The sequence below is a fragment of the Brachionichthys hirsutus genome, chromosome 3 (assembly GCF_040956055.1).
Source record: "Brachionichthys hirsutus isolate HB-005 chromosome 3, CSIRO-AGI_Bhir_v1, whole genome shotgun sequence".
In the NCBI taxonomy this organism is placed as follows: Eukaryota; Metazoa; Chordata; class Actinopteri; order Lophiiformes; family Brachionichthyidae; genus Brachionichthys; species Brachionichthys hirsutus.
In genome coordinates this window covers 745,878-759,490 of record NC_090899.1, presented here as the reverse complement: position 1 = coordinate 759,490, position 13,613 = coordinate 745,878, and the positions used below count along the sequence as shown (strand labels likewise).

General features: G+C 54.1%; 1 protein-coding gene across 1 annotated transcript; it reads left to right on the top strand.

Moving 5' to 3' along the window:
- Window positions 1–350: 350 nt before the first annotated feature.
- On the top strand, window positions 351–3,136 carry mcl1b (MCL1 apoptosis regulator, BCL2 family member b). The gene is given in 6 exon segments (XM_068757244.1): window positions 351–413; window positions 1,247–1,601; window positions 1,604–1,749; window positions 1,751–1,772; window positions 2,005–2,255; window positions 2,329–3,136. Coding segments are annotated over 6 exon segments (954 nt in total). The 3' UTR covers window positions 2,446–3,136.
- The last annotated feature ends 10,477 nt before the right edge of the window (window positions 3,137–13,613 follow it).

The following is a 13,613-nucleotide window of genomic DNA, read 5'->3' as shown; positions in this document are numbered from 1 at the left end:
TAAAGAAACGACAGGCTGTGTGTTCTGAAATAGTCCTGCTGCTTTATCCTTCTGCGGTTTCTTGTTGTTTGGCGAGTAAATGCTTCTTTTTCTCCTGTGTTCTATTTTTTTGCATAATCGTATATTTCATCCTGGCCCAAGATAACTGCAGGGAAATCAAAGGCACCCTAGCTTCTGAGAATAAAAACAAAATGGTTTACATTGTTGAAGAGGGTGACTTGAGAACACAGGAATGATTTTAAGACTTCAGAGTACCTGGAATGTTTTCATTGTGTGGGAGTAGTTGAGAGGATTTTTGTCAGTATTTGAAATAAACTTTTACATTAATAATATTTCTTTGTTGAACGTTGATGCCTCTGCTCTCGTTGCGTCCACCAACATGCTGGAACCGCACCTGCGCCTCCGCACAACAGGTGAGGGAGCCCTGTCGAGGCGCTGAACGCGTGCAGTCCTCCCTCTGACCACCAGGGGGAGGCATTCATTCATTTGTGACGCGGACAGACATCTGGCTGGTTTCCATATGCCTCACCAAAATAAATGGAACATTTTGTTTGTGTACTGGAAAAACACGGGCCAAACTGGGACCGCAGGAACCCTGCTGTTCTGAAATGATCCGACATACCCTCATGCGTCCCGGGAGGACCTGGACAAACAAGGACCTGTTTGCTTGTGCAGGTCGGAGTGTCTCTGTCTCTGTCTCTGTCTCTGACTGCCATTTCTAGGATTGACAGGGAAATAAATGAGATGTTGCTAGCTTCTTCTTAGTCAAATCGTAAACCGTATAAATTCATCTCGTTACTGCTGCAGAACACTGTCGCGTTTAAAATAAATATAAGTTTAAACTGCACTTTAATGATAGGAAATTATGCCGCATTATTATCCTTTTATAGCGGATATTGCTGTTAAACTTCGGAAATACAATATGGGGAAGAAAAACCAAAAATTCTGAATTAAATTTGGTCGTTTTCATCCCCGATTCATTTGAACGAGAAAATATATTTCAAAAAGTCGTGAACGGAATAGTACAAACTACTGTTCCGTTAACGAAAAAAAGAACAAAGGGCGTGCGCGGTTACGGGGCGTGCAGACGTAAAGGGCACGACGTGTGACGTAGGCGCGTTCAGTTCATATTAGGTGGTGCGATCAGAGGTTCGTCATTTCGACCTGGAAATGTCGACGTTTTTTTGTTTTGTTAATTCGAGCTGGAAGCCAGCCTCCGTCACCGGATTAATTCGGAATTAATTAGCGAAAACACTCAAACAACAACCCAAAAAAAAATGAATATCAGCCAGACGAAGAGGACCGCGTTGGACCTGACGACCGGAGTCATGAGCTTCATTCTTCCTCAAAATGGAGTCGTGGAGGGGCCAGTGCGCTACAGCTCCGCCGACGCGTCGCCGCTAATGGCGATGGGCTCCTCCGTGGACGCGCAGAACGGAATGTCGGGACCGGCGAGCCCGGGAAACGGCCGAAGAACCTGCGGGTCACCCCGGCGAAGCCCTACGCGACGAAACCCCTCCGCGGGAGCAGCGACGACGTGGACGGCGGCTCGCTGCCGTGCACGCCGGAGCTGGAGGCGGAGGCGGAGGCGGACGGGGCCGCGGCTCGGGGGAGAGCGAGGCGCTGGAGAGCGACACGCGGGAGCTCATCACGCGGTTCCTGCTGGAGTACACGGAGCTGGAACGGCGCCGGTGGAGGGACGGCAAAGCCCTGGCGACCATGAAGAGGGTGGTGGGGGGCCTGCTGGAGGAAGCACCGCTACGCGTACAACGGTAGGCGCCGCTGCTAGGCTAACGCTAGCTGCCCCAGTAGCGCTGTTAGGGGGGGGGGGGGGGGGACCCCCCCGTTTAAAGGCAGACGTGCATTAGACGCTATTTGTGATGACGTCGTCCTGACTGGAACTGAGTCAGGCGCGTTGCGTAAGTTCCCTGCGTGGGGGGGCTCGCCCCTGCGTGGGGTTTAAAACGACACCACGTGACCGTATCTTTTTTATTTTTTTCTAAGGGATGGTCAACAAGCTCTCCCAGGGCAGCCGAGGCGCCGACGTCCAGCTGGTGGGCGAGGTCGCCAGGAGCCTGTTCTCGGACGGGAGCACCAACTGGGGCCGCGTCGCCAGCCTGGTGGCCTTCGGGGCCGTGGTGTCCAAGTCCATGAAGGAGGACGGCCGGGGGGGCAGCGTGGCGCTGGTGGGGGGGGAGATCTCCTCGTATCTGCTCGCGGAGCAGCGGGACTGGCTCACCAAGAACAACTCGTGGGTGAGTCGTGGCTCCTTCCGCTGACCTTTGACCCCCCCCCCGGCTCCTGTATTTATCTCTCTCTTGTCCCCAGGATGGATTCGTGGAGTTCTTCCGAGCGTCCGACCCGGAGGCTTCGGTCCGGAACACGCTCATGGCCTGCGTGGGGGTGTTTGGGATCGGAGCGACGCTGGCCTTGCTGACCAGGTGAATGACTCTAAGCGAAGGGCTCGTAAAAACCCGGTCCCGCCCCCTGCGGTGAGGGTCCCGCCAGCCCGCTCCGCCCCCCCCCCGCTCCCCCTGCGGTGAGGGTCCCGCCGGCCGCTCCGCTCCCCCCTGCAGTGAGGGTCCCACCAGCCCGCTCCGCCCCCCCCCGCTCCCCCCTGCGGTGAGGATCCCGCTCCCCCCTCCTTCTCCGGGCCCCCCCAAACGGACGCACGCTGTCGACAACAACCAACTTTAAAAAAAAATTAGGTTTATTTAATTAAAGAAGTTTATTTTTGTAATAAATGCTTTTCTATGCAGATTTGCGGTTGATGTAGGCGGTCAGTTGAGCTGATTTTATCCTGATTTTGGTTGTGTGCTTGTTCCCCCCCCTGGAAGTAACGACCAGGTGAAGCAGGAGGGGCCCGTCTGGACCCCCCCCCCCCGGGCCCTTTCTGTATGGACGTAAGCCACGTCCATACAGGGGGGGGGGCGGGGGGGTTGATTTGCGTGAGTGTAGCTCGACTTCCTTGTTATTGAAATGTTGACGTCCCGGCGCGTGGAGACCAGAGCGGCTACACGGCAGACCTGGGGGGGGGGGCTTCTGACTGCTGCACAGGAAGCTGAACATTTCTGAAAAAGGAAACGGACTAAACACAGTTGTACGCATTCACAAATAAAAAAGTAACGTGGTTTAACTTTCTATGGTCTCTGTTCAGGGAGTTGAACTTTAACGAGTCGCTCTTCCTGGTCGCGTCGCGCTGCTCCGACCCACAACCCGAGCAGCGGCTGCCGTTTCCTAGAAACCGATGCGGCGCCTCGTCGGCGGGGGGCCGTGCACGGCGGCTGGATGCACCAGCTCGACTGTGAAACGGTTCTTCCTGAGCTAGCAGGCCCGCTAGCTGCCCAGAAACCGAAGACTTAGCGTCCGTACCGCCCAATAGTCCCGTCTGAGACCTGGAAACGTCGGCCCGGCCACGCCTCAGACGGGGGAGTCATCGATGAGGTGAGGCTGTGCCCTTGTTTGTGCCAGGTCCTCCCGGTTGCCATTCGTTACAGGACAAACATAACACTCATCGGGCCTCGCCATGGCAACGATCCACAGCAGACCGTGTCCTCTCCTGCGGCTCACGATGTTAGCCGCCTCCCTGGAAACCGCTGCGTGGTGGTGGGGGGGGGCACAACGGAGTTGAAGCTGAGGCAATTCCATAGAGAGCTTTGGAGGGGGGGGGGGTGAATATGCAAAACACGCGTAGCATCCGACCGTCGGTAGCTAGCTGGTTAGCGCCGTGCATTGTTTAGTCGGTGTGTGTGCACGGCGTTCTCTCCTGCCTGCATGTTCCTACGATTAATAAGTAACATTCAGGGGCCCAACTAAAGTTCTGGTCCCGGCTGAGCCCCCCCCCCCCCAGGGAACCGGGAGAACCCCAGAGACGTCTCTCTGTCTCCGGCTCCAGGACTTGTGTTGTATGCGGCGTGGAGGGATGGTCCAAGGTGCGGCGGCGGCGCTTTCGTCTGGGCACATTCTTCACATTCTGTTCTGCCGGGAGGAGGAGTCAGAAGAACGGGGTCAGAGGCCAACCCAGGAGACGACGGCCCGGCGCGTCTGGAGGAGCGTTAGCAGGCGCGGCGCTAACGCGGCGGCCGGCTGCATCTGAGCATGAGAACAATCTCACGTTTCTCTGCACGATGTTCTCGACGTGCACGACGGCCCACGCCTCGCGTCCTCCTCGCACTTTGTAACCCGAGCTGAGGGGAACGGCCTTTTCCTCATTGGTCGTAAGCCTCTCGCTTCCCCGTAGCAACAGCCCGCCCATCGACTTTAAAAAAAAAAAAAAAAAAAAGGCACCATTTCTGGGAAGTCTGCTGACGCACAAATTTATTTTTAGCCGGAGATCTCGTCTGCAGGGTCGGGGTCGGGGGGTCGCGGGTGGAGGGGGGGGGGGGGGGGGGGCTGACGTCAAGTCGAGGGTCGTGTTCTTGAAGCAACAGCAAAAACACACGCAGGGTGAACACTCCAGGAGGTTCTGGAGGACCGGCCCGGCGGGTCCAGACCACGGCTCCGGTCTCTAGGGGTTCCTTCGGCCTGCGCGTGAAGCCGGATGTGGCTCCTCCCTCTTCTGAACTCCCATTCAGATGCAAACGGCGCGAGGACAAAGCGTCTCCGGTTCGTCCTCGGCTTCATGTGTTTATGAAAATCTCTGCTTTCATTCGAGCAAAGTGTTTAAAAGAACACGACAAAAGACGGGAAGTCGGTCGGGAACGCGGCGCCGACGACAGACTCAGGCGGGCGTGAGAAGGAACGGCGAGTGCCAGATGAGCGTTTGTGCTGCAGCGACACACGCACGAGAGACTCCGCCCTCTTTGATCCGCAGCGAGTCTTTAATGGTTCCTCGGGTGGAGGCCGCTCGGCTCGGCTCCTTCCTCCGTGTCTCCCGGCGTCCCTCTGCGCCCGACTCCCGTTTCTAGCGCTGCGCTGTTGCTGCGGTTTGTTCTTATTTGCGTTTAAAGTCACTTCCTGCTCAGGAAGCGTTGTCCCTGGAGACACGCCGGGTCAGCCGGTGCTGACGTCTTTGCATCGCGTCGTCTCGTTTCCCTTCACGGGAATCAAATTGCGCTCCGAGTTCTCCGTCTGACACCGAATCCGGAGTCACGAAGCGAGGAAACCGAGAAGCCGTCTGACAGGAAATGCAAAACGACCCGATGCGATTGGCCGTTGATGGAACGTCCGGAAGCTGCCGTTCCGAGACCTTGAACCCGACGAACCCCGACCCGTGAGGATCCTCCTCCAGACCCATAAGGCCCGCATCCTAAACCTTCTGGGTCAGTTCTACCAGGTTCTGGCTCTGCAGCAGGGAACATCTGGGCCCTGATGTTGCTGAGTCATCAGGGAAAGGTGACCTTCGTAGAACTTTGGACGTTCGCACCATTTTTGTGGGCGATTGGGTTCCTCGTTGGTTCCTTAAGGAAGGCGTCCCGTTGACTCTCCCGGGTCAGCAGAACCCGCCGGGCATCTGGACACGGGCAGCTTCAGCGTTGTCTGGATCTCTCCGGATCAACCCAACAGTCAGCAGCTGTTCTGCTTCCCGTAGGACCCGGGTCCATCCGGACCGTCCGGAGCGTTCGGCGGTCCGGCGCCATTGAACGGGCTGAATGGGGGTATTGAGTTTAAACAACGGCGTTGCTGCGGCCGTGTGGAGCAGCTCGACGTGAGGCATGTGGCAGACGGTCATGTGACCGGCGATGACTCGAAGCCAGCGGGGAGTCACACGTTTTTTTATTTGTCAGTTTCCTGCCACGCCGTCGCTGAATGGACGTGTTGAAATCCTGCTTTTGTCCTCAGGATGACACGAGGACACGTTCAATAGATGACCCCCCCCCCCTCCCCCCGGGATCAGCACCCGGTCAGGTGACTCATCCTGGTGATCAGGATGAGTCACGGCAGAGAGCACAGACCTCCGCCGTCCACACGGTGATCTGGATCGCCCTCTAAAGGTTCTGGATTGTCGTGGGTGTAAACGGGGAAATCCAGATCGTTTTGTATCCGGATCGCTCCCCATAACGTAATTGGATCTGAGTTCCTGCTTGTATTTCATTCTCTCACCTCTGCACCGTTTCTACGCCGTTTTTTCCGAGCAGCTGCAGCCAAACCACGAACAGGAAGGAGGAACGATGAAGTTGACGTACAGGAAGTCGGACTTCCAGATATGGTTTGCGGTCCGGTTGGGTCACAGACGAGACAAAACGGAGTTGTGTTGTCCGGGAAGTGTGAGCCTCTGCTTAGTTTCATTAAAAGACATGGACCCGGGGTCACGGGACTCCTGGACGCGGGGTCACGGGGCTCCTGGACCCGGGGTCACGTTTCAATGGGGACAAACTGTCCTGAAGAAACGGGACAATCAGCGATCCGATCCGATGACAGTCATGGGGAGACGCGTGAGGCGTCACATGACTTCTGTAATATTCATGTCTAAAGGGCAACGATTCAGAGACCAGAACCGAGCAGCTGACCCGTTTCCCTTCGGTTCCTTTTGTGTTTTTTTTTATTTACATGAATAGAAAATTACAGGAAAGACACTTCAGCTCGTCCCCCCCCCTAACTGGATTCACACCGTCCACACACGGTGATCTGGATCAGCACCAAAAGGTTCTAGATTGCTGTTGTAGTAAATGGGAAAATCCAGGTGTTGCCCCGATGGCAGCAACCACCCCCCCCCCCCCCATGCCTGCAACGAGCCTTCATTAGCGCCTTGTCTATAAGCCTCGCTGTTGTTTTGTCTCGCTCTGCTTTTCTGTGAATTTGGGTCAGACTTTCATCCTCCCCCATGGATGACGATGGAGGGGGGGGGGGGTTAAAGCACAGACAAAATAAGCACTCAAATGATAAGCGACGACCCAAAGTGGGCCGGCCAGCGGCAGGTCCTTTCCCTCTCGCATGGATTTCTGTTGTTGTTGTCTCTCTTTGTGACATTTTGCTCGAGGTTTAATCTGCTGCTTCAGGGACTTAGCTCCTCCCGTAGTGGAATTCAATCAAACTCTAAAGCTGATCGTCGGCGTTCGGTTCTTAAAGATCTTAAAGGAGACGGCTGCTGATTGTTTTAATCTCTCTTATCAAAAAAACCATCATGAAACAAAGAGTAGCAACAAAGAAGAGAACCTGAGCGCCCTGATCCGCCCCGATCCATCCCGATCCGCCCCGATCTACCCGATCCACCCCGATCTACCCCGATCCACCCAGATCCACCCCGATCCACCCCGATCCACCCCGATCTACCCCGATCCACCCCGATCTACCCCGATCCACCCCGATCCACCCCGATCCACCCCGATCTACCCCGATCCACCCCGATCCATCCCGATCCGCCCCGATCCACCCCGATCTACCCCGATCTACCCCGATCCACCCCGATCTACCCCGATCCACCCCGATCTACCCCGATCCACCCCGATCCACCCCGATCCACCCCGATCCACCCCGATCCGCCCCGATCCATCCCGATCCGCCCCGATCTACCCCGATCCATCCCGATCCGCCCCGATCCACCCCGATCTACCCCGATCTACCCCGATCCACCCCGATCCACCCCGATCCATCCCGATCCGCCCCGATCCACCCCGATCTACCCCGATCTACCCCGATCCACCCCGATCCACCTCGATCTACCCCGATCCACCCCGATCTACCCCGATCCACCCCAATCCACCCCGCAGAGATCCACAGGAGTCTAAAAACAACCAGAAACCCACCACCCAGCCTCAGACTGCATTCTTTCTCATCTCCATGGAAACTCTCTGAGTGTTGTTATTTCGATTCAGTCCCACATTTTCCATCCCGTTGCTGTAGAGGCTTTCCAGAGGATGGAATGTGTATTAATCCACCTCTGAAAATAGTCCCCCCCCCCCCAAAGAAAATTTACTTGTGTGTTTGAGTAAAAGCCAACGTGGCTCCAGCAGGAAACGTGATGTTTCTCTATGAATCTTATCAGAGCTGTAAATCTCTGATTGAACTGGTTATGAGCTCAAACTCCCTGAGGAACGACTGCGTGGGCGACGGATGATCATCAGAGATAAGTGCTGCTGCTAGCGTTTCTCGGTCTGCCTCGGCGCGTCAAACTAAGTTTTAGACCTAAACTTGTCTTTGCTTTCAGGTTCGCCTGAGCCGCTTCTGTCTCCTTTAATCAACGATAGCCGAGTCCCGGCCTGCTGCCAGACGCTAGCATGAAAACGTGCAAGCATGCATGCAGGCCCGTGCTAGCCGTCGGATCCGAAGCGTGTTTGTGCAGGACTTGTTTGCAGCGCTGTCTGTGTTTACCATCGGTAACAACAAGCCAAGGTGCGTGCACTCATTTAGTCGTTATGAGTGGAAGCTCATGGTGTATTGGTTAGTGCTGTCGCCTCACAGCAAGAAGGTAACGGGTTCAAATCCTATCTGTGTGGAGTTTGTATGTCTGCATGGGTTCTCTCCGGCTTCTCTCCAGGTTCTCTGGTTTCCTCCAAAAACATGCAATTTATTTGAATTGATCCGTCGTGTGTGAGTGTGTGGCCCCGTCATGTGCTGGCGACACGTCCGAGGTGTACCCCACTCTCACCCATAGCAAGCTAGGATCGGCTCCAGCAACTCCCGTGACCCGCAAAAAGGAAAAGCAGAAGAAAATGGACGGAGTTTCGTTCCTGTGTTGAATGAGATGTTTTTGGCGCCTTCTACGCAGATGACTCATACTAAAATATATCAAAATACACAACTGGATTTTATTGATGTTTTCTTCACTTTTAAGTTTTTTAATGTATTTTGTTTTACTTTCATTTAACCAGGTAAGTTAATTGAAAACAAATTCTCATTTCCAAAAGTGACCTGGACCTAAGCTGCAGGTTTTTGAAGGTGGGAAGTGACCTTTGACCTTCTTGCTGAGGCAGCAGCGCTACCCACTGTGCCACCCAAAGTTAGAAACAGGTTAATGATCATGAACGTCAACCGTCATCGCAGCCTCGGTGTTTGCAGAGCTAACGTCTCCTCGTGTGTCAGGAAAGTAAAAATACACACAAGCACCACGGGTATTTGGCAGAAGTTTCCTCCTGACTACACGTGGGGGTTTTTTTTTTTCATACCAGCCACGAGTTGCAGCGCGAGACGGAAAATACAGAAATAAAAACCTTCCTGCGCAGACGATCGTTAGTTTATGCTGCTCGTGCAAAGAAAAAAACTTCCACAGGTCTCTGCTAGCAGATCGTTTTAACGTTTCACAAGTTGCGTCCTCCGACGTGACCCACTCAAAGATGGCCGCCGCCCACGGCGCTGTATTTACTTTATCGGGAGGCGGCTCCATGAAACCACAGCGTGCTGTTTTGGACCTTTAAAATCGGTGGACTTTCTCCCCCGTTCGGCCTCGCGTCCAGCCTTCAAAGGAGGCTGGCCCCGCCGCCATGTGTACCGCGCCGATACGCTATCAAGCCTCGCCTCTGTCTCTCGGCGTGGGCTTGTGCCCGTGATAACGGCAGCGTTACAGATTAACAGCAGGACATGCTTCATTTCAGCTGCATGCCAGAGTCAGGCTGAGTGATATTCGGATCACCTGCTGCACCAGGTGCGACCTGCTGCACCAGGTGCGCCTGCTGCTAGCTAACGATTGATTGAGGCGCAGGTGCATTCTTCTCTGAGCCAATCAGGGCTTGACTTGGGGCTTAAGAGGGGCGGAGAGCGGCGGCGCCTCGTCATACAGACTTGTTGAACAGGAACTCGGGTCGGTCTGGGAATTGTTGGGATGATTGTAGTCTTGAGGAGTTTAGCTGAAGAGCCTGGTTTAAGGGAGCCTGAATAAAGACTGTCTCTGTCCCCCAGGACAGAAACAGCCCGAATAAAGACTGTCTCCGTCCCCCAGGACAGAAACAGCCTGAATAAAGACTGTCTCTGTCCCCCAGGACAGAAACGGCCCGAATAAAGACTGTCTCTGTCCCCCGCGTCTCCTCCTGCCGGCTTCCTGAACCGGGTCACTGAAACCGCTGTGAACCCAACCCCCTTCCATTTAATCCATTGGAAGAGCAAAATGTCAGTTTCATAATGACCGACCAGAACCAGAACCAGAACCACGACACCGCATTAAAGTTGCTGCAAAGTTACACCCCCCCCCGATTTTGTGCCTTATTTATATTTAATGGCACAAAGCAGCAGTGAAAACGCTCGAGGCTCCAAAATGGCGTTTGTCCTATTTCTGGGGACGTTAAGCGACGCCCACGCGACGCGCTGGCATTTGTATCTCCTGTTGAGGTGCAACAAAAGAACACCTACACAGGTAAAGTACGGCAGACTGTGCACAATGGAGCCCGGAGCGCCGTGATGTCACTCCTCCATGCAGCTCGGGCCAAAGTTTACGAGCAGCGATCAACTGTTGGAGCGCGAGCACCGGAACCTTTGAGCAAGTCGCTGCTCGACGTGAGACTGTATTTGCAGTCATCCATTCCTCCTCGTTCATATTTAGTCCAACACGTGTGTCCAATAAGATTCCCCCGACGAATCGGTGATTGGTCATGTGACCTTGAATGTGCTGCACGCTGCCTTTTAACGCCACGCTTCCTGCAGAGGGATCGCTGCTTCTCGTCCCTGCTTGTCCTCCGGCTCATATTTTGATGAGTAATCAATATTCTAGCAGACTAAAGCTGGAAACAAAGCCGACGATGAGCTCACGGAAAGAACTGGAGCCTTCTCAGTAAAAGTTCCTCGAATGTGCAGACTTTTGTTTTGCTGTGTCTTTTTTCGTCTGGTCATCAGTTCTAGTTGTTGTGATCTTGTGACTTCCCCCGATAGAAGCCTGATGGCTCGTAAAGGTTTGTTTGGGTTTTACTGATTTTATTGATTAACTTTCTTATCAACGGCAGCTCTTGGGAACTTTACGGGTTTTGAACTGACCCCAGCTCAGTCGCGTGCGGCGCTTTCTGTGCCAGAGGTGAGACGACCTCGTAGAAACTGACTGGATGTCGTCTTTTTGTAAAGAAACGTTTAGCAACTTTACAATGGAGGACTAAATGTCTTTCCGGACGGGACTTGGTGAAGTTCTCAAAGAATGGGCCGGCACCACCTCCGGCGTTGACCGGACCCAGTCCACGTCCCCTCGTCCCCTCCCACAAGCAGGGAAGACTTGCAGAAGCATATTTTCTGTTTCCTGTGCTGCAAGCCATTTTACACAATTACTCAAAAAGGACAGAAGAAATGTCCACAAGACTTCGTGGAGCGGCGGCGCAGCTTAGCTTGGACCGGGACAAGGGGAGAGACTGAGCTGCCTTGAGGGCCCGATTTAACGCCCAAGTTTATCCGACCTCTAATACGTTCTGCTGCGTCTTCCTGGACTTTGAGCAGACCAAGAAGTCCCTCCTAGCCTCGATCACAACATCCAGGTGGGACGGTGCTGGAGGAAATGGGTGTGGCCTGAAACGGGATGGGGTTCTGGTGCTGAAAGGTGAGAGGCGTGAGACGGACGGGAGGCAGCGTTCCTGAGAGAACAGTCCCACCTGAGGACGCGGTGAAACATGAACCGATGAATAATAGATAGGTGTCTGCTCTCACCTGAGGTCAAGGAGACGCAGGGACGATGTCCTCGTGTCTTTCTGCTTCCTCTCGCCGTCTGTTTACGCACAGAAAGGCTGTTTATTCCGTCCAATTCGTGACGGGCGATATTCTGTGTCAAGCAGCGCGAGCTGAATGCGATGCTAAGCGCTTCCTAGCAGCTAATAGCGTAATGTAAACTATGCAGGTGGACCTGCTACACATTAGCATTTTAGCACCAGCCCAGCTGCTAGCAGTGTCATGGCGCACGATTAATAACTTGATTTAATTTGAGTTGTTGGTGGTGTGATCTTAGAATTTCAAGAACGTTGCAGCCTCGACTGAAAGGAATGAGATCCAATCAGAAAAAGAAGAACTGAGTAGTTTGTTGGCGCGTCAGGTGTGATGACAGGCTCAGTACCTGTGTCCTGGGCTTCACCTGGCGAGCCCAGGTGGTCACGGGTCAGGCCCGAGGCCTACAGCGGACATAAACGGTCGACTACTTGTGCGGTGATCCGGGCCAAGTCCAGAAAAACAAGAGCTTCGGGCAATGCAGGGGGGCCTTTCACTGGCCACTGGGGGACCCCTGCAGCTCACGTGGAGCAACGACAGCGTTTCTCCTGCGTTTTCCTCCTCACTCCTCAAGTCCAAACCTCGACGCTAAGCTACGGGCTGCTAACAGAAAGGTAAGACCAGTTTGGATTGTTGCTAAGGTTTAGCCATTTCCTCGTCCTCGTGTTTTCTGACAGACTTCCCCTGCAGTTTCAAATAAATAAAGACAAGCCCAACAGCTTCAGCGTTTAGGCTGAAACACCCAGCCAGCGTTCCCCCAAACACATCTGGAGTAAAGAGGTTTGAGTCCGCGGGCCGAGGACGTGTCTGTGTTTATAAATGCGAGGCGGCGCCGGCTGGCTCTTCCTGCATTCTTTCTCCGTCTCGCCCACGCTTCTTGAGAAACGGCGCTCCAGTTTCACACTGAAGCCTCCCACCGGTTTCAGTCTGACTCTGCATCGCGTGTTTGCGACATTCTGCCCAAAATGGACCTTTTAACGCGACAGAGCGAATCCAGGTGGCGTCCCTCTCATCAAGGGTCGCCTTTGTTGTGTTCCATCAAAATAAAAGCTCGCGATTATGAATTATATGAGACTCGAGTCTGAGACATTTATCCAGACAGAGGGACACTGGAAATAGTTTTTAATAAACTGAACTAATTACACTTCACATGTTTTTACCTTTATTATTGATTGACTTATCGCTCGTATAGCGGTGAAGTTTAAAGAATAAACGTAAAGAAGGTCGAGGACTTCAAGCAGGATTAGAAATGAGACAATAAGAGGGACAGTGAAGGTCAGACGTTTTGGAGACAAGGTCAGAGAGACCAGACTTTGATGGTTTGGACATGTCCAGAGGAGAGACAGGGACTATATCGGTAGAAGGATGCTGAGGATGGAACTGCCAGGGAACAGGACTAGAGGACGACCCAGGAGAAGAGACATGGACGTAGTGAGGGAGGACATGAGAGTGGCTGGTGTTGGGGAGGACGATGCAAAGGACAGGGTGACGTGGAGACGGTTGGGTTGCTGTGGCGACCCCTCGGGGGACAAGCAGAAAGTCCAGCAGTAGTTTAAGCAGCCAATGAACACGCCGCTCTGCAGCCGAGACGTAGAGACAGGAAGTGGATCGGTCTCTATTGCGATTCCAGTTTCAACGCGGTTCGTTCTCCTCGGAGTGAAGCTCCACAGAACCGGCGTGGTTCACGGTCCACCAGCCTTCCGACCGGTTCAGGATGAATCGGCCGCTGTCCACGCTGACGCGTCCCGACCTCGGTGACCTTCGCGCTGGTGAAGAATCACGTGCAGGAAACGCTAACTTCACGCACCTGTTCAATCCGGCTTTAGTTTCTCCGATGAATCCAGCTTCCCGTTGGCTGCCTGTGAATGCCTGCTTCCTGTTTTCTGGCCCCGCCCTTCCTCCCTCGCTGCAGCTGGCCTGTTTGCTGGCTCCGTCAGCTGACTCTTGTTTGCTTCCTCCTGAAGCATATTTGCACAGTGATGTCTGTTTGAAAGGTGGCTCACGAGAGCAGGCTTGTCTTACAGCTGTGAACGCTCCCCCCCCCCCCCCCCACCAGCCCCCCCCCCCCC